Below are 27,391 nucleotides of genomic sequence, written 5' to 3' on the forward strand. Positions count from 1 at the left end.
TAAATCTCGATCTCTACAGTGCTTATATTCTGTAATAATAAAGGGCTGCTAGAGTCACAAATGCAGAATCTATGCAGGGAACAGGCTTACAGAAGAATGGAAGGAGAGATTGATTTGTCTTTGGTGTACGGTGGGTGGCGGCGCTTGTCTATGGAAGTACATTTGGGGGTTTATTTATAAAGCTTGGAATCAGTGGGAGGCTTTTGTTTAAATTCCGGCATGGCACTGCCGATTGTTTATGGAAGTGAAGAGAAACGCCCGACACAAAAACAATCCTTCTTCTCCTGTGTGCCGCAGAATGGGAAGCATTAGGTCATTAATACAAGGGTACCGCTGTGATCCAAATATGGTGTGACTGTTTTATGCTCCTGCTCTTCTGCTTCAAATCAAAGCCTTCATAAGTATTAGAAGTTAAAGCAGAATCATAGACAAACAAGAAAGCCCCGGTTCTATTCAGTTATGTATTAGCCTCTTAGCGCCAGTGCCTCCCGGCCCTTTAAGAGGTTTATAATGCTGGGAGGATGGGTCCGAAAACTCCCGATCACAAAGAGCGATCTGGAGCTCTCGGTTAGGCGGTGGCAACTGTGCTGGGAGTGCACAGCGCGTACGCACTCAGCGCAGGTGTATACACAGCAATTCATGCAAATATGCGGCTCCTCTGCGCTAAAGACCAGGCACCGACAGGTCACATTTGCATACGGCCGGTGCCAAGGGGTTAAAAAAAACTGTTAGTGTTCCATAACACTTGCGGATGGGGGAAACGGTGAAAAGACGCCCCCGACTGCTCCTATTTAAAGTGGTTGTAAATCTCAGACATGACATATGAACAAAGCATGTTCCTCTATAGTGTGTACTTGTCTCAATTAAGAGCGCTAAGTGTCATTTCTGTCTGCTGCTTCGTTCAGCATGAATGACTTCTGAAATGTTTTCCTGATACCAAGAGAAAAAAGCTGACAGGGAAGGGACCTCCAGCACACTGCCTGTGATTGACAGCCTCATCTCTGTTCCTGTGTGCTGTATGAAGAGGGGGGTGTCACGTCCACCCCAATCAGCTTTCAGAGCTATCCTCACTGAACTCTGCAGTGTGTAATTTCAGCTCTCCGCCCCGTTTTGTGACAGCTCAGACAAGTTTTATAAATTCTGGACTTGGAACTGCTGAAGAGTAGAGTGCAGATGAACAGGTATATTTTATGTAGGAGGATTTCTATCTGTGTATCACCTGAGGCCACTCATATATGTATATGTAAGGGTTTACAACCACTTTAAGGCTCCTTTCACACTGGGGCGGGAGCGGCGTCGGCAGTAAAACGGCGCTATTTTTAGCGACACTTTACCATCATTTTAGCGGCGGCCAAGAAAGGGTTAAAGCCACTGCAAAGCACTGCTGTCGGCAGTATAGCCACGCTGCCCCATTGCGCCCCATACACCGCTCCTTCACCGCTCCAAAGATGCTACTAGCAGGACTTTTTTTTATCACCCTGCCAGCAGACCGATCCAGTCTAAAAGCCCTCGGGCTTTCACATTGGAGACACAGGATCGGCTGTTTTAGGGTGCTATTTTTAGCGCTCTAGCTCCTGCAAAGCGCCCCAGTGTGAAAGGGGTCTAACCTGCAAAGGCAGCAGATGGAGGTGTACACAAGCTGTGGCAAGAATTAAACAGGCAGGTAAAAGGTGACAAAACATCCTCTGAAAAGTGATCAATCGTGAATTGCTCTTCAGAAAGGAATAGTTAGCTAGTATCAACTATGCCTTAGGCTTAGTTCACACAGGTGGCTTCGGGGACCTGTCATATGCAACATAATTCCCTCTGAAAAGGGATCCAACATGCAGGGCTGGTGCAAGGATTTTTGACACCCTAGGCGAAACCTAATTTTGCCGCCCCCCCCCCCCCCCGGCTCAACCCCCGATCCCAACCCCATTGCCCTGCCCATGTACACCCCACCTTTTTAATGAGGGGACCAGACCACACCAGAGGTTTTTGTGTGTGTAAGGGATGCATTTTGTGTTTCGGTGTCTGTGTGTGACTGTAAGGGATGCCCATCAATGCCACTTCACCAATGCCAATCAATGCAGCCTCACCTGTGCCCAACAAATTCAGGCAGTTTCACCAGCGCCCATCAAACGTAGCTTCACCTATACCCATCAAATACAGCCTCACTCACCTTTGCCCATTAATGCCAATTCACCTGTGCCCATCAAACACAGTGACACCCATGCCCATTAATGCTCCTTCACCTGTGACCCTCAAATAGTTTCATATGTGCCCATCAAATAGTCTCACCTGAGTCCATCAAATACAGTCTCAGCTGTGCCAATCAATGCTGCTTCACCACTGCCAATGCAGCCTCACGGGGGGGGGGGCTCGGTACATACTTGGCATTTTGGCAAATCAGTGAATATAAATACATATACACACATAACATTTGCAAATTGCATGACATTGTCAATATATACAATATCATTATTATCTAAGACAGCAACAGTGTTTACTCACCACACACTAGGTGATGGTATTGGGCTCAGCAAACTTGTATCTGAGGACATGAACCTGTCTAAAATTCATGTGTACGCCTGTACGTGCCTCTGTCTGTGCCTCTTCCAGGCTCTGCCAGGCGCCATGCTATGCTCTCCACTCCAGTGTGACACGGCCAGTCCAGGAGAGCGTCTTCGGGGGAGGGGGTGTAGTCGTTAGACACACGCAGGGGCGGACTGACAACTAATGGGGCCCCGGGCAATAGAAGATCATGGGGCCCCCTGCGTCCCAAGCCACACCTGCGCAGGGTGACATGGGGGGCGGGAGCACAGCACAGAGGGGGACACTGTGGGTGGGAGAGCACACAATGGGACACTGGGGAGGGGGAAAGCACACGGGGACACTGGGGGGAGCACACAGGGGGACACTCTGGCGGGTGGGGAGCACACAGGAAGATACTGTGGCGGGTGGGGAGCACACAAGGGGACACTGTGGGGGGTGTGGAGCACAAAGGGGGACACTGTGGTGGGTGAGGGCGGAAAGCACACAGGGGGACACTGGGGGGGGGGGGGGCACACAGGGAGACCCTGGGAGGGGGAAGCACACAGGGGGACACTGTGGCGGGTGTGGAGCACACAGGGGGACACTGTGGGGGGTGTGGAGCACACAGGGGGACACTGTGGGGGTGTGGAGCACACAGGGGGACACTGTGGGGGGGGGGTGGAGCACACAGGGGGACACTGTGCGGGGGGTGGAGCACACAGGGGGACACTGTGCGGGGGGTGGAGCACACAGGGGGACACTGTGCGGGGGGTGGAGCACACAGGGGGACACTGGGGGGAGCACACAGGAAGACACTGTGGGGGTGGGGAGCACACAGGGGGACACTGTGGGGAGTGGAGAGCACACAGGGGGGGACACTGTGGGGGGTGGGGAGCACACAGGGGGACACTGTGGGGGGGTAGGGAGCACACAAGGAGACCCTGGGAGGGAGGGAGGGAGGGCACAGGGGGACACTGGGGGGGAACACACAGGAGAACACTGTGGGGGGGGACACAGGGGTACACTGGGGGGGAGCACACAGAGGGACACTGTGGGGGGGGAGAGCACACAGGGGAACACTGGGGGGAAGAACACAGTGAGACACTGTGGGGGGGGGAGAGCAGACAGGGGGACGGAGCACACAGGGGGACACTGGAGGGGGCACGGGGGGAGAGCACACAGGGGAACACGCAGGGGAACACTGGGGGGGAGCACACAGGGGAACACACAGGGGAGCACACAGGGGAACACACAGGGGAACACGGGGGGGGGGGGAACACAGTGAGACACACGGGGGGAAGAGCACACGGGGACACACAGGGGAACACTGGGGGGACACCCACAGGGGAATGCTGAGGAGGGGACACACAGGGGGGGCACACAGGGGGACACTGGGGAGGGGACACACAGGGGGACGCACAGGGGAACACGGGGGGGGACACACAGGGGAACCCTGGGGGGGACACACACTGGGGGGACACACAGGGGAACACACAGGCAGGGGAACACTGGGGGACACACACACTGGGGGGGCACACAGGGGAACACTGGGAGAGCAAACAAGGGGGGTAGTGTGGGGAGGGGGGAGAGCTCACTGAAGTCTGGCCCAGGCCCCATTGCAGTGCCCCCTCCCTCCGATGGCGGCCCTCCAGTAAAAAAAATTAAGTTTCACTAACCATGGTCACCCGATGCCTGTAAGAATGCCGCTAATGGCGCGCTGCTCCTCGCCGGCCCCTCCTCTCTTCTCGTCTGTCCTAGGTGATGTAGTGTACAGTGCATGCACCTGCGACGGACGGGAGGGAAGGAGGGGCCGGCGGGAAGCAGCGCGCTGTTAGCGGTATTATTACAGACGCTTTAAGGGGCTTCTCGTTGGGCCGGCCACGGGCCCCTAATGGGTCCGGGCCCTCGGACGGCGACCGAATGACCGATGGGTCAGTCCGCCCCTACACACGTCAGAGCGCAGAGCGTGCGATGGGCTGGTGCTGCTGGACACATGTCACTATTACTCAGAACTATCTCCGCTCTGAGTCAGAGCGCAGAGTGGAGAGCGGGCTGGGGGGTGGGATGGCCGCTGCAAACTTGTCAGGGGGGGGGATGTGCTGGACAGTGCGGACACATATTATGTCACTGATGTGTCAGCGCGGAGACCGGGGGGTGGGGCCGGAGACCGGGGACCTGGGGCGCTGCTTCACACATGTCAGAGGCTCTGAGCGGCTGCCTGGTGTATAGTGCAAGCTCTATGGACAGTGCAGGAGTAGGATAACCAGCGGCCGGCGGGCGCCCTAGGTGGCAGTGCGCCCTAGGCGGCTGCCTAGTCCGCCTAGTGGTAGCACCGGCCCTGCCAACATGGATCAGTCTTTAGAGGGCGACAATAATGTAAACCAGCCCTTTAGGTTTGCTTGCATGGGTGGTCAGGGAGTTAGTAAAAGCAGGCGGTTGAGCTTTGTTTTACAAACCCCAACCACCTGTACCCAGTGACTCTGGGCTGTACACACGCCATTGCAAAAATGAATCTACATGTTGCATTCAGCAGGTGGCAGTATCACCAGACGCCACCCGTTTAGTTATATAGGGCCAGGTTGCAATTGCCCTGCAACCACATGCACAAGTTGTGGTGCAGTGGTTCAACCTCTTTAAAGTGGATGTAAACCCAAATTATTATTATTTTTGTTAATGTCATAATGTAGAGTATAAGATTTCCTATCATTTGAGCCCAGTCTTCCCACAAAGAATTATTCCATCTCTGAGCAATCCTCTTTTATTGTTCAGTGAGATAAATCTTGACAAACAGAGAAAAACTTTGTCAAATCCTCCCCCTTGCTGTGAGTGACAGGTGATTTACATATCTCGTGCGCTAGCCTAAGAGACTTGCATTTTTTAATTCCCTCCCCCACTACTTTCTTCTGCTGCTCTGCCAGAATTGGATGTTCCCCAACTTAGCATGATTTGGCATGCTGAAGTCATGTGGGGACTTTCCTGTCTTTTCACTGGATGTTAGTGATCAATACAGAAGTTCAGTGTAAGAAATACACAGGATAAAATGCATATTGATCAGGGGAGTGTAGAGGTGGGTGGGGAGTCTACTGACATCACAACTCCACCCACTGATCTCCAGACAACAGACCCACCCACAGGATCTGCAGTTTTTTGGGTCTCATAATAGACAGAGGGGAGACATTTGACAAGTAAAGATACATGCAGGAGGCATGTATATCTTTCTAGATAACCCCTATGGCAGTTTAGAAAGGATGACATTGGGTTTACATCCACTTTAAGGTTAAAACAGGCAGTGAGGAGATGACTTCTCACCTTCTAGTCATCTGTCAAACATGACGCTCTTTAGGGAGCAACACTAGACCTTGGGGTTTGTCCACACAGGCAGCCAAGGAGCCAGTATAAGCAGGCTGTTGAGCTGCTGTATTATTGCTCCATGACGGCATGCAGCAATATACTCCACTTATGCGGTATACTAATCCTTTAGGGCCCCTTCCCCCAAGTGCTAAGCATCTGGAAAATACGATCCTCTCAGGTGACAGTTCGTTTATAACTGAGGGCGGGGCCACACAGACGTCCCTATGGCTTCCCCGTATGCGTCGGAGGGGGGTGGGGCCACCTGGTGACATAACCGGGTGCTTTCCACAGGGAGAGAGAAGTCTGTTTCTGAGGGCCTCACCTGGGCCTCAGCTGTTGTCAGTCTATCCCTGTGGAAAGCACTCAGTGGAAATTTTAACTAAAAGCAGATGAATCCATCTCCTCTTACTTCCTGGTTCTTTGGGTGTGCCTCTAAGTGACAGGAATTTCCCAGGATGCAGTGGTGAGGCCAGGGTTACATCATCAGTGCCTCACTCAACCAGGAAGTGGAAAAAATTGCAATTACATTTTTTTTAAAGGAGCTAGTCGTGGAATTCGGTGTTTGTGGAGAAATAACCTGGAGTGACCATTAGTTTAAAGCGGGAGTCCGCCGATTTTTTTTTTTTAAAAGCCAGCAGCTACAAATACTTTTAAAATAATGACACTTACCCGCCCAGCGCGCCCGCGATGTCGGCACCCGAAGCCGATCTCTCAATCGTCTCTCGGGTGCTGCCGTCGCCATCTTGGGTATGGGAATCAGGAAGTGGAGCCTTGCGGCTTAATTTCCCGGTTCCCTACTGCGCATGCGCGAGTCATGCTGCGCAATAAGGATGGTCCCCGCTGTCTCTGGGATCCGTGCGTTTTCCAGCAGACAGCGGGGGACCTTCGGAAAGGGGCGTAGATTCTGCGGAAAGGGGCGTAGCTTCTGCAGATATCTATGCCAGGAGTGGGTGCAGATACCTGTACTGTACAGGTACCTGCACCCCCCTCCCCCCTGAAAGGTGCCAATTGTGGCGCTGGAGGGGGGGAGGGTTCCAATGAGCAGAAGCTCCACTTTAGGGTGGAGCTCTGCTTTAAGATATACCCAAGGAGGAGCAAAAGGACATCTGTTGATCTGTTGATGCATGACTAGACCCATTTAGGGGTCTTCCCTTGAGGTGAGAGGCTAGCACACACAGGGTGTGGATTGGAGAAGGATTCCTACAAGTCATTATATTATCTGCATTAGAACTTTCCTTTCTTTGACGTATTTACCCTTATAGAGACTATTTGCTTAACGTTCAAAGCTATAGAGACTATTTGCTTAGCATTTGAAGTTACATCAGTCATCTCTGTGAATTATATTTTTGCATTATTTTACACATTGAGAATTTTTATTGTTACAAGTACTTTATTACACTTTATACTGCAAGATTGGTTCAGAGACACCTGGTAACAGTATTAAGCACTTTATTATTAGTCATTCATATTTATTATTTTTTAAGTTATTTAGCGCTTATTCATCTCATATCACTCTTATTTGTGGTGTTGGCAACACTTCAGAAGTCAGCTGCTTTATATTTTTCTTTTGCACTTTAGGACTCTTATATATATATTGTTTATACGTTTAGCGGCACATTAGTACTTCATGTTTAACATAGAAAGAATGCTGGGAATTGCCCGGAAATAATTTTTTTTAAAAAAAACATTCAAATAGAAAAACTCTCTCCTCTTTCCGTCTGATAGATGCAGCGGGAGGGGCCGAGATTCCCCCTCTGACGTCAGTCTGGAGGGGAGAAGGAGAGGAGGAGAGAGGCGGCGCATCATGTGACTGCTGATGAGCAGTCACAGATAAGGTATATACAGTTTTTTTTAATACAACACACACACAGGGGGACATATCATTAGAAGACAGAGCAGATTATATAAAGTAAGACGTTATTAAAGCAGCAGCAGTGGGGGCGGGGTGGGCCCTGACACAGGAGCCAACAGACAGGGAAAGGGAGGTGGGAGGAAGACACAAGAGCAGAGAGGAGAGACAGCAGGCTGCGGATGAAGGAGGCATGCAAACTGCCCATGGTGTCAGGGCTCAACAGCCATGATAAACCGTGGTCAGTTTACATAGGGGAGGGAAGTAAATGGCAGGATCCACCAGGTTATTTAGGTGTTACAGGAGTCCAAATGACACAGCACAAGCGCTGTGTCATATAAAATGCTTTAAAGGAGCAGGATCCATTTTTTTTGGTTTAACATATGCTTTAATAGACCGTACAAGCAGCAGGAACAGGGGGATGGGGGTTGGAGGTTGCTTTGGCAATGCTGTATGCAGCCCGTTTTAAACAGGGCCCTTATTAGCAGCCTTCTACATCTGTCCTTACTGAGATCTACATAGATCTCAAACCTGCATGTTACCTGAATCGGCTGTATTCTTGGGGTCTCTTCTTCCATGTACAGTTCTGTACGTCATTAACAGCCTGGATGTAATAATCTTCTGAATACCTGCAAAGCATGGAGACCAAAATGGCATCATCAACCACGTTTAACAATAAGTACAGTATATTACCACATTACATTATTTTCTCAGTTTTTCTAAGACCCCTTCCACACTGGGGCGCTTTGCAGGTGCTACAGCGATAAAAATAGCACCTGCAAAGTGCCCTGAAAGAGCCGCTCCTGACACTCCAGTGTGAAAGCCCAAGCGCTGGCAGGAGGGTAAAAAAGTCCTGCTAGCAGCATCTACTGCCGTCACCCGCACTGCCCCAGTGTGAAAGGGGCCTAAAGGTGGGGATGGTACAGTTGGAGTATTCTGTTGTTCTGTAACTACGGTAAACAAGTTTGTAAATATAGTGGCCAAAAGCTTGAAAATCTAAAACTTCCCAATAAAAGGTCACCAGGCATAAGCTGACAAGGAGGACTCCATAATGCCTTAACACCAAGGAAGAAAGTCTGTACTAGTCAGAAGAAGCTATACCTGAAGACGCTTTCGCTTGATCTCCAGCACTGGGACCCAAACTAAATTGACAGATGCCGCTCGAGGCTCAACCAGGCCCTCTTATGTAGCAATTGATTAGAGTGCAGACAAGGACAGAGCTCATCCCCACTCTAGACATCTAATGGAAAAGGGAAAAGTCCTGGAAGTCGCTCATCTCTGTAAAATCCCATAAGAAGGTATACAGTATGACAGCCTTAACCTAGGCTCCAATCAGGCCACACTTCTAATGCGTTTCACTCCACCCATGGAGCTTAGATCCCCCTATGCATGGGATCCTTCTCTCTATTACTAAGTTCTGTGGGTGGAGTGAACGAATTGGGGGCATTGCCTGAATGGAACAAGGGCTGAGGCAGTCATACACCTTCTTACGGGGCTTTGCAGAGACGTGCAACTTCCAGGACTTTTCCCTTTTCCATTAGGTTTCACTGTGGTTGATTTATTAAAGACAAACAGACTGTGCAAATTGTAGGTGTAGTTGGACTCTTCAAGGGCATTTGCTCCAGAGTCTAGTAAATTAGTGAGAGCTCTTGTGGCTTCCATCATCCAACCATGCTCAAGCAAAAATGCTTCTTTTTTTAAATTTTCCTTGCACGTGATTGGGTATTCTTTGCAAAGTGAAGCTTTACCTCATTTACTAAGCTCTGGAGCAAAGGCCCTTGAAGAGTGCAACTATGCCTGCAATGTGCACAGTTTATTTGCCATTAGTAAGTCAACCCCACTGTCTTTTTAAGTTGTGTTCGGAATATTTCACCAATTGCTCAACATTATTAACAACCAGCAGGAAAATTCCATTTGCATCAATATGTTAGCCGTGTCATTATGTAGAAAATGACTTTTCTATGCAGCCTATTCCATGCCATAGCCTGGAAGGGAATATGGGAAATACATAGGATGATGGATTACAAATTACATTATGAATGTCACTAATGAACCCAGCTAATTAATTTGCCATGGAGCTCAGTTAATCAATAATAATAAATACCAACAGTCAAGTAAAAGGTTTATTACAAGATTAAAAGTAAAGTATTGCCTGACGGCTATTCCTGTGTATATCAGAATTAGAGACCCAGTGTAGTTTTTCTAGTGTTATTTTAGAACTTTTATCATTGATAAATACAGCAGTGAAATTAAAGCTCATTTATTGATGTTAATTTAGTTTTAAAAAAGTTTTATTTTTTTTATTTTATTTTTGTAACTTAAAGTGATTGTAAAGGTTTGTTTAAAAAACTAAAAAAACTAAAAAAATAACAAACATGTCATACTTACCTCCACTGTGCAGCTCATTTTGCACAGAGTGGCTCCGATCCTCAACTTCTGGGGTCCCTCAGGGACTCTCGTGGCTCCTCCTCACTTCAGATAACCCCCTAGGAGAAGCACTCTCCCGGGGGGGGGGGGGGATTACCTTGTGGGCGTGCTCCCGTGTCCAGCATTTGCATCCATAGACATGAATGCCGGACTCGGCCCTGCCCCCCCATCCTTAGATTTGATCGACAGCAGTGGGAGCCAATGGCTGCACTGCTATCAATCTATCCAAACAAGAGCCGGGACTGCATGCAGAGAGGGACATTGTGTCTCCGGCGTGGGAATTACAGGGCTTGGGTAAGTAAAACAGGGGGGCTGGGGGGCCGGTGACTGCCAGAAGTTTTTTCAAATTAATGCATTCTACATGAGGGTTTACAACCCCTTTAACTGACCAGTCATCCGAGGTCCAAATACCATCCCTGCACCTTGTTGAAGATGCTTGACTTGCTGCTTCCCCAGCCTGAGCTGCCTGGGTTTGACAGCTCTAACCCAGGAAGTGTTTAGAGTTGAGTGCTTCTGGGTTCATACAACTCAGTAGAGATCCATCCTGACACCTGTCATGGGCACCTAAGAGGCCAGGGGGAAAGGGGGCAAAGGGGAAAGTTTAGAAATCAGGAGGCTATACATTATGGAAGGATGAATCCCTCTGTTGGGCTATTATATACTGCAGCTGTCAGAACACTGGAACAGCAGCTTTATCTGATCGATTTCGTTATCAAAACCCTTGTGAAGAAATAGATATATTTTCACAATTTCAACATGGTTGTTTAAGCCCTTGTACACACGGTCGGAGAATCCGTCGGAATGTGTCCTATCGGACCGTGTCGTCGATAATCCGACTGTGTGTGGTATGCATCGGACTGATTCCGTCTGAATATCCGTCGGACCCAATTTTCCAACATGTTGGAAATATTTCCCGACCAACTGGGCCGATCGAACATACTCCGATCATGTGTAGAGAATTTTGATCGGACCAAGTGCCACGCATACTCAGATCAAATTCCTACATCAAAGCTATTGGCTACTAGCCTGAATGTAGTCCCATCGTAACGAAATTACGTCATCACGTTCTGAAAGATCGGATTTTTCGCCAACTTTGTCCGACCGTGTGTATGCAACAGTTTCAGACAAGATCAGACGGACAAAATCTGACGGGCAAAATCCGACGGATTTGGTTGTGGAAATCTCCGACCGTGTGTACAAGGGCTAAGACTGTATGGGTCCCAGAAACAAAGGATCACTCTTCATCCATCAGATACACACACACTTCATCCACCCACAGTACACTTGCAATTTGGAACTTCATTCATACACAAACCTATCCATCCAGAGAGACATTCATCATCACGCCTCATCATCTGACGCTTCAAGGATGCCAAGACGCAGCTCCACCCTGACGAGACACCATTTTGGGAAAGGCAGCTATTTTAGGGGACTAAAGTAACGACCATTGTAAGCCAGCATCCATTTGAAAGGGATATTGTAGCATATTGATCTTTTTACGATCCATTGCTTATTTTTATATACTAATTATTGATTTCTTGTGATACTTAGAGTGTTCCTCCCCCGATATAATAACCATTTCAATTTTTCTTTAATTTTATTTTTGTTTTTCCAATTTTAATAATTTCTTATTTGGAGCTATTGCAGCATACCGTTATTTTTTACATGGTTTTAGCCCTAGCACACACGGTCAGACATTGCGACAACAAAATCCGACGGATTTTGTCTGAAACTTGTGTTGCATACACACGGTCGGACAAAGTTGTCGGAAAATCCGAACGTTCGTAACGTGATGACGTTATTTAGTTGCGACGGGACTACGTTCAGGCTAGTAGCCAATAGCTTTGGTGTAAGAATTTGATCTGAGCATGCGTGGCACTTTGTCGAATCGGAATTCTCTACAAACGATCGGACAAAATCAGATCGGATCATGTTGTCGGAAAAATTTATATCCAGCTCTCAAACTTTGTAGGTCGGACATTCCGACTGAAAAAGTTAGATGCAGCCCACACACAGTCGGATTATCCGACAACATGGTCCAATCTGACATTTTCCGTCAGAATGTCCGACCGCGTGTGCAAGGGCTAACACTTAATCCTTCTGCAGGGGAATAACTGTTGGGCATCATAAAATGCAGACTATGGTCTGATAGTTACCTATCAATATACATGGTTATTGTGTCCACGGAGAAAAAAGTATCCTTTCCTTTTATTCATATACGTAGCAATATACCTTAGCGAGTGTTGCATACGATCTTATTATTTTATGTAAGATTGTTGTCTATATCCATCCACAAATCTAACTATTTATTGTGAATATATGTTTAGTGAATAAATATTAATTTAATTTCATGTTTAGTCTTTATTCATTGATTTGTGTTTTTCAAAGATTTTGAGTTTTGTTGAAACATTACTCAATATAATCAATCGTTCAGGCAATTCCTGACATAATCGCATAACAGAATGCAGCCACTTTTCAGCCAACAGTTTCTCAACTGGCTCCTTCGACTGGAAACTGTTGGGTGGGAGGCACCCATCAGGGCCACCCACATAGCAAACTTTGTATAGTTAACAGGAAACGGCCAACATTTTCACCATGTATGGCCATACCTATTCAGATTTATGATGTTTAGCCCACTAAAATCACTTGATTCCCCCAGCAGCGTGAATGGCAGTTCGGATGGCTGAATTTTCTCTGCCAGTTATTCAGGCTATGCAGTCACTAGTCGGCTGACAATTCTGCACCCGTATTTTTCTATTTTTAAATCTAAGTCTGTTAAAGTGGAACTAAAGGGAGGATAGTCACCTTCCCAAAGCTCCCTAGCCAGTGCTGACATCTTCTCCTGTATGCCATTTCCATTGGCTATCCCAGGAGCTAGTCATCCTGTCACACAGGGTCGGCTCGGCCACTGTAAGCTGAGCCGCGCATGTGCAGCTTCGTTTACAGTCCGGGGATTGCTGTGAGCAAGCAGGTAGGTACAGGTATGTCTTATTGCAGAAGACACATTGCATGTCTCTTTTCCAATAAAATATCACCTTCTCACAGTGTATCATAGTGGAACTTCCATTCTGCTTTAGCTGGCTGGGCCACCCACTGGTGGAATTTTAGCTGACTCTTGTATAGGGCTAGCTTAAAGTAGTTCTAAAAGTACAAGGTTTTTTACCCTAACCTTGCATCAAGGTAAAAAAAAATCCTCAAGCAGCTCCCTTACCCCCCCCCTGTTCCCACTTATACTTAAGCCCGATTTCCATCCTGCGATGTGCATGAAAGCAGAAGCTCTCCTGGCTCTCTCTCCTTATTGGATTTGCTGCCTATAGCAAAATGACGGCTGGGCGGTGGCTTCCCCATTCTGACTGGACGACAGAACATGCCGCTCGTGCGCTTCCCCAGGGGCGCACATCGTGGCGATCGGTGGTGTGGTGTGTCGCTTGGACACAGTGCATCTCTGATCATGGTACAGACCTTATGATGTAGGCTTTTTACCATATGATCAGCTATGTCCAATCACAGTGTAACTAGGAAGTGCCAGTTATCGGCATTGCTCTACTCACGCTGAAAGTGCATGAGTAAAGGAGAACTCATAAGTGGCTTTCCTGACAGGGGGGATCTGCACTGATAATCAATGCAATGTTTATCAGCGTAGCCCCATCAGTGATGCCCACCAGTGTTGCCTGTCAGTGCCTCCTCATCAGTGATGCCCACCAGTGTTTGCCTGTCAGTGCCTCCTCATCAGTGCTACCCACCAGTGTTGCCTGTCAGTGCCTCCTCATCAATGCTGCCCACCAGTGTTGCCTGTCAGTGCTGCCTATCAGTGTCTGTCAGTGCTGCCTATCAGTGTCCATCAGTGCTGCCTATCAGTGCCCATCAGTACCTCATATCAGTGCTGCCTATCAGTGCCCATCAGTACCTCATATCAGTGCCGCCTATCAGTGCCGCATATCAGTGCCGCCTATCAGTGCCTCCTCATCAGTACCGCCTCATCAGCACTGCCTCATCAGTACTGCCTCATCAGTGAAGGAGAAAAATTACTTATTTTCAAAATTTTATAACAGTAAAAAAAAACTTTTTTTTTTCTTCAAATTTTTGTTCTTTTTGCATTTGTTTAGCAGAAAATAAAAAACTCAGTGGTGATTAAATACCAGGAAAAGAAAGCTCTATTTGTTAAAAAAAAAAGATAAAAATTTTGTACTTTTGTAACTTTTGGGTACAGCATTGCATGACTGTGCAATTATCAGTCAAAGTGTTTCAGCGCTGAATGCTGAAAATTGGCCTGGTCAAGAAGAGGGTGAAAGTGCCCGGTATTGAAGTGGTTAAAGGGTTATTGTCTATACAAGTTTATGAAAAAATAAAAACGTATTTCTAATGGACTGATGATCTACAGCTATGCTTGGATGAAAAACAGAAGCCAATCTCCTGTAGTCCTTTCAAGGCCTAATTTTCCATTATGACTGGTGTGTGTGTGTGCCTTTAATGCCATTCCCTTTTACAATCAATACATCCCCAGTATTAATCTAGGATGAGCGGATGACATTTCATGTGTTATAGATATCACTTAAGTGGATTGGAATCTGTCTGCATCATTTACTGCGCAAGTTGGTTTCTAGGCAATATGGATCCCTAGTGTGCTACAAGTGGCTCATATTTTTAGTAGCGGCGTATGTATTAATCATAACATAATCACAATTGCTTATAGATCAGGCCGGAGACAAGCAGGCGCTAATATATGAAGTGTTTGGAGATGGCAGAGGAAAAAATAGTCTTTAGCATCAGAAAAGGCCCAGAGGGTCTTCTGGGATGCGTAAAAAACAAAACAAAAAAAAAACTAGACCCCAATTATGGCTTTTTATAGAGGAAACGAGGCCTGTTAAATGTTCCTGGAAAGAGCTAGGTAGGGCTATTGTGCCAAGGGTTATGTAATAAAGTGATTACACCGAATCTTCCTGTCCTGCTCACACATCTGTTTTTTTTTAGTAATTACATTTAACTAACCAGGACTCAGAAAGGGCTAAATATTCCTTTTGGCTGTTGATAGAACACAGGAAAACATCTCTGTTTTATGTCGCAGTTGTAAAGAAAATCAAACTTTGAGATAATTATTAAAGTAGATGCAAACCTTAAGGGCTTGTTTAGACTAGAGGATGGGGGGGGGGGGGGGTGTTGCACTAAAATAGTAAAATAGGCAGCTTAGCCATGTTTTTACTGCACCCCCTTTAAACTACAAAGGTGGACAGATGGTGGTAGCAAGTAAAAATACTGTATACCTTCTGTTGAGTTTGGCGGGCAGCACCGTTCGGCGTTTAGGGCAACTGTGTGTAATACAGTGGTGCAGTATTTACAGGATTAAAGCAGGGAATGCAAGGAAAATCATCCAATTCAGCTGGAACCGTCCAACTTTCGGTCCATGTGTACTGTTGTCGGCTCAACAGAAGCCAGTCTAATAACTGGCTTGTGTTGAATGATCATGCTAGAAAACCAGCATTCGGTCAGCGCTTGCAGACAGTTTTAGTAAATTAACCCTATAGTCTTCCGGCCAGTAGCGTTGCTAGGGGGTGGCTTTTGGGGCTATAGCTCTGAATATGGGACTCATAGCCCTGAGTCTCTGCAGGGGTCCTCAAGAGAAGGGGAGGCTCTCTAGAGGCCCTGATGCAAGGGGAGGCTCTCTGGGGATCCTGATTTTAAGGGGGAAGCTCTGTGGGGACCCTGATTTAAGGGGAAGGCTCTCTGGGGATCCTAATGTAAGGGGGGCTCTCTGGAATCCCTGATGCAAGTGGGGGGCTCTCTGGGGACCCTGATGCAAGGGGGAGGCTTTCTGGGGACTCTGATGTTAGGAGAAGGCTCTCTGGGGACCCTGATGTAAGAGGGGACTCTCTGGGGACCCTGACGTAAGGGGGGCTCTCTGGGGACCCTGATGTAAGGGGGGCTCTCTGGGGACCCTGATGTAAGTGGGGGGCTCTCTGGGAATATATACACACACACACGTATATTACTGTATATACATGTGTATGCCCACCCAAGCATATGACTTTCTTTACTACGCAGCTATGGGCTCTAGCCCCAGATCTTTTGTAGACCTAGCAACACCCCGCTTCTGGCAAAATAATGTCACTTTGCAAGGGAATTTTCCCCCGGTGCTAGTGCATTCACATTAATAGGTGAAGCTCTGCTGACTTCCATCATCCAATCATGTGCAAGCAGACAATTGGCTTTTCTTTCTTTGCAAACTGAAATGTTAACACATTCACTAATCGCTGGGGAAAATCCACTTTGCAAAGTGCAACTTCCCTTCGCAAAGTGCCCTTATTTGCCAATTCCCTATTTGCCCTTAGTAAATCAATCCCTATACATCCGTACTCCTGAATAATCCTAAAACCTCTTGTCGCCTTTTAAAATATATTTAGTTCTGTCAAGCAACATAAACCACAATTTATTTATCCATAAATATTCTTCTGCATAACACAATTTGTGATTTATCTTTAGTGTCTCTTTACCGGCAATAATGCACATGGTGAGTATTATTCATACATACCTCTTCCTCAAAGAAACAGACAAAAGGCGATCCTGTACATCTCTGCAGAAGAAGCTGGCTGTGTAGTTGTGTGCTGGGATTCTAAATTTGAATACAAAATTAATCAAAGTTTTTTTGTAATAACTATAAAAGCTAAGATAAATAAATAATAATAAAAAATGTATACTTTTGTGACAAAAATAAACAGAAACAGTTAAACAATTGAGTACTGTCCGTGACACTTTTTTTATTTGCACTAACATACAATTTTTCAGGAGAAGCTTTTGGGGTATGTCCCCTTCTTTAACCACTACAATACAGGGCACTTTCACCCCCTTCCTTCCCAGACCATTTTTTAGATTTCATCGCTCTCGCACTTTGAATGACAATTGCGCGGTCATGCTACACTGTACCCAAATGACATTTTTATAATTTTGTTCGCACAAATAGAGCTTTATTTTGGTGGTATTTATTCAAGACTTTGTTTTTTATTTTTTGTGATATAAGTGAAAAAAGAGCGTAAATTTGAAAAAAAATCTTTCTATTTTAAAATAAATCCAATAAAATCGAATTTTGTCAGAAATTTAAGCCAAAATTTATTCTGCTACATGTTTTTGGTAAAAAAAATTCCGTTAAGCGTATAATAATTGGTTTGCGTGATCACGGACATATGTACGCAAATGATCATGTACAGATGTGTGCAGGTGATCACAGACATATGTGTGCAGATAATCATTGGGGCATGTGATTTTAGTGGGACATATATGGGGGACATGTGTTTTTATTATTTGGGGACATTGTGTGGGGACGTGTGTTTTACATGTGTGTTTACACTAGACTGGTGATCAGTGAGTAAAAAGCTGTAAAAAAACAGCTCATACTCACTGATCATCAGCTGGCTGCAGCGATCCGCTCTCCTCTCCTCAGCGACAACTTCTGTGTGAGGAGAGGAGAGCCAATTGTCTAGCAACCGGCTGTTTGTTTACATCACATGACGGCTGTGATTGGACACGGCCGTCATGTGATCAGAGGGCCAATCACAGAGCCCTCCTGTCGATCGGAGATGCGCCGTGTCCGGGTGACACGAGCGTGTCGGGATCGCGCTGATGCGCAGGCACGTGCGCGCGATCCCCCTCCTTCTGAAGGACGTTCCTGAAGGAGAGGGCACCCACCTGGCCATATATGTACATTGGCCGGGTGGGAAGTAGTTAAGGTCCTATTGCTAGGTTCTTGAAGAAGGAGACATACCCAAAAGCTTGTCCTAAAAAATTGTATGTTAGTGCAAATAAAAAAAGTATCAGGGACAGTACTCAATTGTTTTTGTTGCACTAATACAGCTAGAATCACCTCTGAGAAAAATAAAACAGCTGAAGTAATATAAGGAGGCAGAGAAACACAGGAAGAAACCATTTCATGAAAAATAGATTACAGGACCATTAGGAAGTGGATGAGTATGGATTATTTTTGGAGAATAAGGCTATGGGGTAGTGTCACTGTCAGTTAATCATGTTGAGATGCATATATATACAGAATACAGTGCACAGGGTCATTTGTAAAAGCCCAGCCATAAATAAGAACATGTATACATAGGGGAGAACGGTGGCTTGGTGGTTAGTTCTCTCTGTGCTTGCATAGATTTCCTCCCACCCTCCAAACACATGCTGGTAGAACAAGGCTTACCTTAGAAGGAAGCCCTCCAGCACTGTGCTGATACCTGCCATCTTCACCTGGTCTTCTTTCCGGGTTCACGGACTCCGCTGTGTGAGTGGCTGGAGCCGCAATGACATCACTCCCACGCATGCGTGCGGGAGCCTTCGTTTACGTCACAGGGAGCTGAAGGAACAGCATGGGTGGCCATTCCTTCATAGCGCATGTGCCAGTGACGTCATCGACTGCATCTTAAGTAAATATCTCCTAAACGGTGCATGTTTAGGAGATATTTACAATACCTTCAGTTAAGCCTTATTATAGGCTTAACTATGGATAATAATCATGCATGGGAGTTTACTCCCAGTTTAACAAAATAAAACATACAGATTGCTCCATCACAATCAAGGTAGATAGATAGAGGAATCCTTCACGCAGGGACTTTCGACTGTCAGAATAAATTTATTAGTGCCTGCTGTCCATTGGCTGCAGCCACTGATTGAGAATAATTTTCCAAAAAGCTTGTTCAACAGAAGTCAATCAATTGAGCAGTACCAACCACATATGGATCAAAACCTGGCCGCTTCAGCAGGGGTAGCTTAGATGTCTCAATTGAGTGCCCTACCTCCTATGTTCTTTGAGTCCCCGGCAATGAAAGCACTATAGAAATACAAATTAAATTATATGTGAATCCTTGCCTTGTAAAACAACCCATTCAGTTTAAAATAGAAATAAAAGGCAAAACATTTGTTTATAGATCTAAAAAGCTGCAATAGGATCTTTGAGAGGTGGTGGAGGAGAAACAGCAGAGCACTGGTCTTCCCAGTGAATGGCTATGCAGAGGGGGTGTGTCAGCATGGGTCTAATCAGTGGAGGAAAGCAGGCTGAGTTCTTATCACAGCTAGAAAACTGAGCACGCTGTGCTTTCATGCTTTGCGTGATCAGTTTTTAACTGGAAAGGACGGGATACTTTTTTTATAGAAGTACATGGTACAGCAGGCACATACCAGGAATATGAAACGTTGGGTTTACATATTCTTTAAATAAAAAAAAAACAAAAAAAAACGTACCTTTGTGGCAGCCATGTCTTTAACCACTTCCCGCCCGCCATATAGTAAAATGACGGCAGGCGGGATGCACCGCCGCTCTCCTAGAACACAGCACGGCCCGATCTGATGATGCGGCTATTTACTCATGTGACTGCCCGTGTCCAATCAAAGCCAATCACATGTAAACAAGGAAGTGCCATTTATCAGCTATCCTCTTCTCACAATGACAGAGTGTGTGGCGAGAAGAGCCGATCAGCAGCATCACCTCGAAGGGGAGACCTGTACAGGTAATCAGGCAGGGCACTAATCTTCAGTGCCTTGATTACAATGCAGCCCCAACAGTGCCCATCAGTGACACCAATCAGTAATCATCAGTGACACCAATCAGTGCCCATTAGTGATGCCAGTCAGTGCTGCCTTTTAGTGCCCATTAGTGCCACCCATCAGTACCCATCAGTGCCGCCTATCTTTGCCACCTATTACTGCCCACCAGTGCCACCTATCAGTGCCCATTAGTGCCGCCTATCAGTGCTCATCAGTGCCATAGATCAGTGCCACCTATAAGTGCCCATCAGTGCAGCATATTAGTGCCTCCTTATCAGTACCACCTAATCAGAGCCACCTCATCAGTGCCCATCAGTGCAGCCTCATCAGTGCATATTAGCGAAGGAGAAAAATGACTTATTTACACAATTTACTGACAGAAACTAAGAAAACTTTTATTTTTTTCCCAAATTTTCATTTTTTAGAGCAAAAAATAAAAAAAAACAGCAGTGGGTAAGGAAAGCTCTATTTGTGTGAAAACAAAAATGATAAAAATCTAATTTGGGTACAGTGTTGCATGATCGCGCAATTGTCATTCAAAGTGTGACAGCGCTAAAAATTGGCCTGGGCAGGAAGAGGGTAAAAAAAGTGGGTAAAGAGAAATTCCAGGTATGGATATTTCATACATAGTTACATTGGTTCAGCTTGGACCAATGTAACTATGTATACACCATACCTGGCCAATGCCCCTGGAAGCTGCAAATTACTGAAGTACACACCGTTACCCCAATGATCTCCACAGCATTCAGTTTCCGCGCTGAGCGGCTGTCCTTCTGCATTCTGAACGCAGGAGGTCAGACGCTTGGCATAGGTGCCATTCAGAGAGTTTTGCAATTTCTGAAGGAATGCAAAACTTCCTCTGATTGGACAAGGTGGAGAAGAGGAGAGTGGATGTCACACGCTCCCACCTTGTCCAATCAGAATGATTTGCATCCATTCAGAAATTGCAAAGCTTTCTCTGAATGGTGCCCGGGTCCAAGCTGGACCAATGTAACTATGTATAAGATATCCATGCTTGGAATTCCTCTATAAACTCTACCACTTTGCTGCTCCCCAGTCATGCACAGCGGTTCCTCCCACCAGCTCGTATGTTCTGTAATGATGTATGAGCCAACAAGATGAAATCCAGCACATGGAGCAGGAACTGGTATTCTGGAGGGGTAGAAAACCTGCAGCGGCCAGGGAGTTCCAAGACGTGGGTCGCTAGAAAGGTAGGTATACTGTACACACTCTTCTGTTACGGGCTGGGCTTTTTTTTACAATTGACCCCGTGGTGACAGGTTCACTTTCAAAATAAAACGTTACAACAATCCGTCTTTTTACCTGAAACCTACACATATGTGCTAAACAAAAACTAGCAAGTATTTAAACATGCGTAAAACAGGGAATCCATGAATTTCTCTTCCTGCGGAACTCTGTTGTTTGGTGGAACAAAAGCACAGCCTTGCCATTCCATTGTAAGGCCCATAAAATGACTTTACAAGTGTGTAGGCCCCTGCTAAGACTTGCAGGTATCCATATAAATATGTTACATTGGAGCTGTTAATGGAAAACACATTCTTAGTATTCTGAATTTTAAAGTGACTGCAGCTAAATAGCTGTACAATTCTACAGCCATATATTTGGCGTCTTTGTTTTTGGGTGCATCAGATATAAAGCCTAAACTAATTTATTGCATCCAACTCGCTACAGGTAAACAGTTTACTCTACCTGGCACAAAGGAAATGTATAGGCTGTTATTGCCATTACTAGTTTCCTGGCTGCCATGTTAACCTTATAACTTCATTGGTTTTAAGGGACTGATGGGGAACAAGTATGTTGATAAGGTTTTCTGACTTCACTCTGACTTCGCACTCATCACTGGACCTCCGACCCAGAAAGTATTGAACCACTTCACATAACACACCTGTTCACCCCCTATGGACCAGAGCAATTTTTTTATCGTGCATCACGGGACACAGAGCCACAGTAATAACTGTATGGGTTATATACCTTGTTTCCGCCAAAATAAGACATATCGTGATTGACGGTGTTGGCTGCAATATAAGCCCTACCCTGTTTCCCCAAAAATAAGCCCTACCCTGAAAATAAGACCTACAGGGACTTTAACTAGGGCTTATTTGAGGGGTAGGGCTTATATTGCAGTCATCATCGACAATCACGCTAGGTCTTATTTTCAGGGAAACAGGGTAGGTACCTTTAGGTGATGGACACTGACACACCCCAGACAGGAAGTTTAGCTCCCTATATAACACCTCCCCTTACTGGGAGTACCTTAGTTTTTTCGCCAGTGTCTTAGATGTTGGCCATAAGTAAAGATGTGCTGTGCTGAGCTCTACTGGGAGGAATCTTTGCTGGGGCAAGCCAGGCAAGCCATGCAACCGGATCCATTCAAAGTGTATTTTCTAGGCTGAATTGAATGGACCTGGGCCTCGTGTCAGAAGAAACGAGGTTCTGCCTGTAACGCTTCTCTTTTTAGAGAGCTGGACCACAGGATCCAGTGTTTGTTTTTTTCAGCCATACTTCCAGGCGGGGTGCTTTACAGGCCCAGGAGTGTGGATCCCCTGATAAAAAGGGGTCTCGGTTCCTGAAGGTTTTTTAACGGAGCCCACTGTGAGTGGTGAAGATTGGATCTGTCTGGTTTACCACAGAATCCTGCAGCCGGATAAGGTAAGGCAGATTCCTAAGGAATTTTTCTAATTCTTGTGGGTTTTCTCCTTTAAGTAAATGTTGCTATGCCTAAAGTCGCTGTCAAGAGCATGTATCTGTTCCATGCTTGTGAGTCACAAGCTGCACGCTTCCTCCGAGCCCAAGCTCCAGGTGGGATGTGGGAAGGGGGTTTTTTCTTCAGAATATCCCCCCACTGCTTTTTTTCAGGCAAAGAGGACATGGGTCAGTTGGTGGTGTGCCTCACCACTCCCACTGCCGCCACCATTGTGGCGGCTCTCCATCCACCTGCTCTCCTCCTCTCCTCCACCCCAGCCCCCCTCCACATGCGATCTGGTTGGATCGGTGCCCCTGCTCATGTGGGAAACAGTCTGATTTGAAAAAATATGGGGCCTCAGCGTGGCGTTGGCGTGGTTCAACGCCCACAATGCGGGCTATGCAAGCTATAAAGGGTACACTTTTTGATGGTGCATACAGCTGAAAGAGGGACACAGGGTGGATGGATGGCATATGACTGTGGGGGACACCGGCATTCCCAGGCATGTTCACTTAGCATCAGACTGAGCTTTGATAGCAGCGGCAGTTGCTGGACTATTTTGCTCAGCGGTGAGTGCATTTCTGGTAGTACCAGCAACTATGGGCACTATGGGCAGAAGGGGAGGTACAATTACCCCAAAAAACAGGGGCTCAATGGGATCTCCCTCAGGCTCTGAGGACTCTCCCTCTGCAACGCCATCCTCCCTGAAAGACCTAGGGAGGCTGGTCAGAGTAAACCATTGGGGTTAGGGGCTGCAACTGCTTCTGGCATTTCAGCCCCTGTATATATTACTCAGGAAGTTTTTTCCTCAGCCATGAGTGGATTGGAGGAAATATTAACGGCCTTAATTGCATCTTCAAAGGGTGGAAGACGCATTAGGTCCCCTTCTACCACCCAGTACCCTCAAACAGAGGAACACTGTGAGATGGAAGATGAACCCCCCTCAGGGGACCGGGTAGAGACTGATGACTTCTCTTCCAAGGAATCAAGTGGGGAAGGACCCTCTTCAGCTTCACAAGCTGAGAAATTGCTGGTGCATTCTCTTACTGTAATGCTCTGCTCCACATTTAAGTTACCCGTAACTGAGTTGGTTGAAAAGCCCACTTCTTGTTTGGGTTCACTGAAGCCTCCTGAAGCTTTGCATGTTTTTCCTGTCCATTCTTTGCTGGAAAAACTTATATATTCTGAGTGAGATCACCCAGATAAGCATTTTTTTTCCCTCCCAAAACGTTTTTAACACTTTATCCTATGGAGGAAAAATTGACAACACTCAAATGCTTAGGGATCCAACTGATAAAAAGTTGAAGTTCCTGTTAAAAAACATTTTTTCTTTGGCAGGTTCAGCAGCTCAACCTGCAGTGGCGGCAATTGGAGTGTGTCATTCCTTAAGAGACCAATTGAAACAGGTGCTCAAGGTTTACCCTGAACAGCAGGCCCAGGATTTAGCTGAGCTGCCAGCGGCTTTGTGTTTTGCAATTGACGCAGAGATTCTATCCTTCAGACCTCTCAGCTTACGTTTGGGTTGGTGCATATGCATAAAATCCTATGTTTGAAAAATTGGTCAGCTGAAGCGCCATGCAAAAAGCTCCTGGCTGGTTTTCCTTTCCGCAGTGAAAGGCTGTTTGGGGATGGCTTGGACAATTAGATCCAAAAGATATCAAGTGGGAAAAGTACCCTTTTGCTAGTCAACAAAAGGTGTAAACGTCCCTCATTTAAACGGGCCCTTTCTCGAGTGCCAGGACCATCAGCCTCCAGGCAGTCGCAATGGTGTCAGGTTCAAGAGGTAAAACTCTGAGTCAACCCCAAGGACAAAAGAAGTCCTGGGGGAGGAAACAAGACAGAATGCTAAAGCCTCTTTATGAAGGGGCACCCCTGCTTGTTTGAGTGGGGGGAAGACTGCTAGAGTTCTCAAGGGTCTGGCAGGAAGATTTTCAGGACAGATGGGTGATCTCCACAATAACTCTAGGTTACAAACTAGAGTTATAAGAATTCCCATCTCCTCGCTTCCTCAGATCAAATGTTCCCAAAGATCCAGAGAAAAAGAAGTCTCTCCTTCAAGCGTTAGACCGACTTTTGTGGAAAAAAGTGATCATGGTGGTTCCCATAGAAGAGCAGGGGTTAAGGTTTTATTCAAACCTTTTCACGGTGCAAAAACCAAAAGGAGATGTCAGACCCATTCTAGATCTCAAAGATATAAACCGGTTCCTGAAAATTGGGTCCTCAACCTAGAGAATTCTCCTTTCTGCGGAAAGGGAAATACTTCTTACCAGTTGCTTGGAAGATGATAACAACAGATGCCAGCCTTTCGGGTTGGGGAGCAGTCCTGGAAGAGACGACTGTCCAAGGGAATTGGTCCATAACTGAAGGGATCTTACCCATCAACATTCTAGAGATTCGGGCAGCGTACCTAGCCCTAAAGGCCTGGACATTCAGGTTGCAGGGTTGTCCTGTCAGGATCCAATCCGACAATGCCACAGCAGTGGCTTACATCAATCACCAAGGGGGCACCAGAAGTCATGCAGCCCAGGAAGAGGTAAACCAGATTCTAACCTGGGCAGAAAAGCATGTGCCGTGCATATCAGCAATCTTCATTCCAGGGGTAGAGAATAGGCAGGCGTACTACTTAAGTCGCCAGCAGATGTTCCCGGGGGAATGGTCCCTTCACCCTGAAGTCTTCCTGGCTATATGCCAAAATATGGGGGATGCCGAACGTAGATCTGTTTGCATCCAGGTTCAACAAAAAGGTTGACAACTTTGTGTCAAGAACAAGGGATCCACTCGAATGTGGAACAGATGTGTTGGTGACCCCCGTGGGATCAGTTCTCATGGATTTATGCATTCCCTCCTATTCTGCTGCTACCACGACTTATTCGCAAGATCAAGCAAGAAAAAAAGTCGGTGGTTCTTGTGGCCCCAGCGTGGCCCATAAGATCTTGGTATGTAGAAATATTAAAGATGGCGGTAGGGGCCACCACGTCCAGTCCTGCTATCGCAGGAAACAGTGTTCCATCCTACCTTACAAACACTAAATTTAACACTTTGGCTATTGAAACCCACATATATCTACAGATATCTACCTTAATTAATGCAAGGAAGCCAGCTTCCAGAGTATTATAGAGTCTGGAAGGGATATGCTTCCTGGTGTGAATCCAGGGGTTGGCATTCCAGAAAGTATGTCATATGTAGAATCCTTGCCTTTCTGCAAATGGAGTTAGAGATGAAGCTGGCCTTGAGTACTATCAAGGGCCAGGTCTTGGCCTTATTGGTATTGTTTCAACATCCGCTTGCTTCACATTCTTTAGTCCGAAGCTTTATACAGGGGGTAACGCGGCTTAATCCAGTTAGAGCACCCATGCACCCTTGGGACTTGAATTTAGTTCTGTCGGCATTACAGAAAGGACATATTCCCTTGGTCCTTTTGACAAGGAAGCTAGATTTTCTGGTAGCCATTTCTTCTGCAAGGGTATCAGATTTGGCGGCTCTTTCTTGTAAAGAGCCATATTTAAACATTCACAAGGATAGAATAGTATTGTGTCCTCATCCTAGCTTTCTACCAAAGGTGGCTTCAGGTTTTCATCTAAACCAGGCTATTGTTCTGCCTTAATTTTTTCCAGAACACTGCTCTATGGAAGAAAATTCACTACATTCTCTGGATGTAGTAAGAGCAGTCAAAAACTATTTGGAGGTGACTGCTCAGATTCGAAAACAGATGTTTTGTTTGTGTTGTCTGGAGGTCCTAAAAAAGGACAGGTAGCGTCAAAATCTACTATATAGTGGATTCGGCAAGTAATTATTCAAGCTCATGGTTTGAAGAAGAAAGATCCACCTTTTCAAATCAAAGCGCACTCCACCAGGGCTGTTAGTGCTTCATGGGCAGTGCATCCCCAAGCCTCCATGGCTCAAATCTGCAAGGCCGCAACTTGGTCTTCAGTCCATACATTTACGAGATTCTATCAGGTGGATGTAAGAAGGCATGAAGATATCGCCTTTGTGTGCTGCAGGTCTGATTGCACCCTAATTTTGTTTTGTGTCTCCCTCCCCTCAACTAGCATTGCTCTGGGACATCCCATACAGTTATTAGTGTGGCTCTGTGTCCCATGATGTACGATAAAGAAAATAGGATTTTTATAACATCTTACCTGTAAAATCCTTTTCTTGGAGTAGTACATCACGGGACACAGAGGTCCCTCCCCTCTTCTAATACACGTATATTGCTTTGCTACAAAACTGAGGTACTCCCAGTAAGGGGATGGGTTATATAGGGAGCTAAACTTCCTGTCTGGGGTGTGCCAGTGTCTATCACCTAAAGGTGCCTATATAACCCATACAGTTATTACTGTGGCTCTGTGTCCCGTGGTGTACTCCAAGAAAAGAATTTTACAGGTAAGCTGTTATAAAATCCTAATTTTACATTTCTGCTATGGACCTGTTAATTTGACAACAATTGTGTCATTACTTAAGATAACAAGGTAATACATATATTGTTTTCTTAGTCCGGGTTCGCACTGCTCCGACACAGAAGTCTACGACTTCTGATCCAACTTTGCCCTGCGACTTTTAGGTCCGACTTCTATGAGACTTCAATGAACAGGATCTGACTTTGATCCACCCTTGAGATGATTGCGACTTCACTCATGGGGGGAAAAAACCGGAGGAAGAAGACATTGGTGGCATAACCGGAGAAAGAAGACACGTTGGAGCTGCGACTTAATTTTTAATAAAGGACTCATCAAAAAACGTCTTTGTTTGTTTTTTGTAACACTACACTTCTTTTTTTGTTGGTGAATGGGTAGGGCAAGTGGTTAAACAGGGGAATATTTTATTTAAAATATATATATTTTTTTTTTTAATTGTCAGGTTGCTTTAACAAACATCATTTGCAGATCATCTCTTTGATCTGCAGTAGAGTTGGGCCGAACACCAAACCCTATTGAAGTCTATGGGATCCGAATTTGAAGAATCAAATCATTTTTAAGGCTTATATGCAAGTTATTGGCCATAAAAAGGATATCGGGGCCCGG

At 46.1% G+C, this 27,391-nt stretch overlaps 1 protein-coding gene across 4 annotated transcripts in view; it reads right to left on the minus strand.

Moving 5' to 3' along the window:
* ST8SIA6 (ST8 alpha-N-acetyl-neuraminide alpha-2,8-sialyltransferase 6) overlaps window positions 1-27,391 on the minus strand; it is a 173,762-nt gene that overhangs the window by 32,835 nt on the left and 113,536 nt on the right. For 2 of the 4 annotated variants that reach the window (XM_077490899.1, XM_077490901.1), the window contains 2 exons: window positions 16,668-16,748; window positions 8,257-8,343 (listed from right to left, as the gene is read on the minus strand). In XM_077490899.1, the coding sequence (XP_077347025.1) occupies window positions 8,257-8,343; window positions 16,668-16,748 (168 nt within the window). The remainder of the gene's footprint in view (window positions 1-8,256; window positions 8,344-16,667; window positions 16,749-27,391) is intronic. The other 2 variants (XM_077490900.1, XM_077490902.1) reach the window with 1 other exon arrangement.

Source organism: Lithobates pipiens, unplaced genomic scaffold (genome assembly GCF_037356315.1).
Source record: "Lithobates pipiens isolate NorthernLeopardFrog02 unplaced genomic scaffold, aLitPip1_a1.2 Scaffold_19, whole genome shotgun sequence".
In the NCBI taxonomy this organism is placed as follows: domain Eukaryota; kingdom Metazoa; phylum Chordata; class Amphibia; order Anura; family Ranidae; genus Lithobates; species Lithobates pipiens.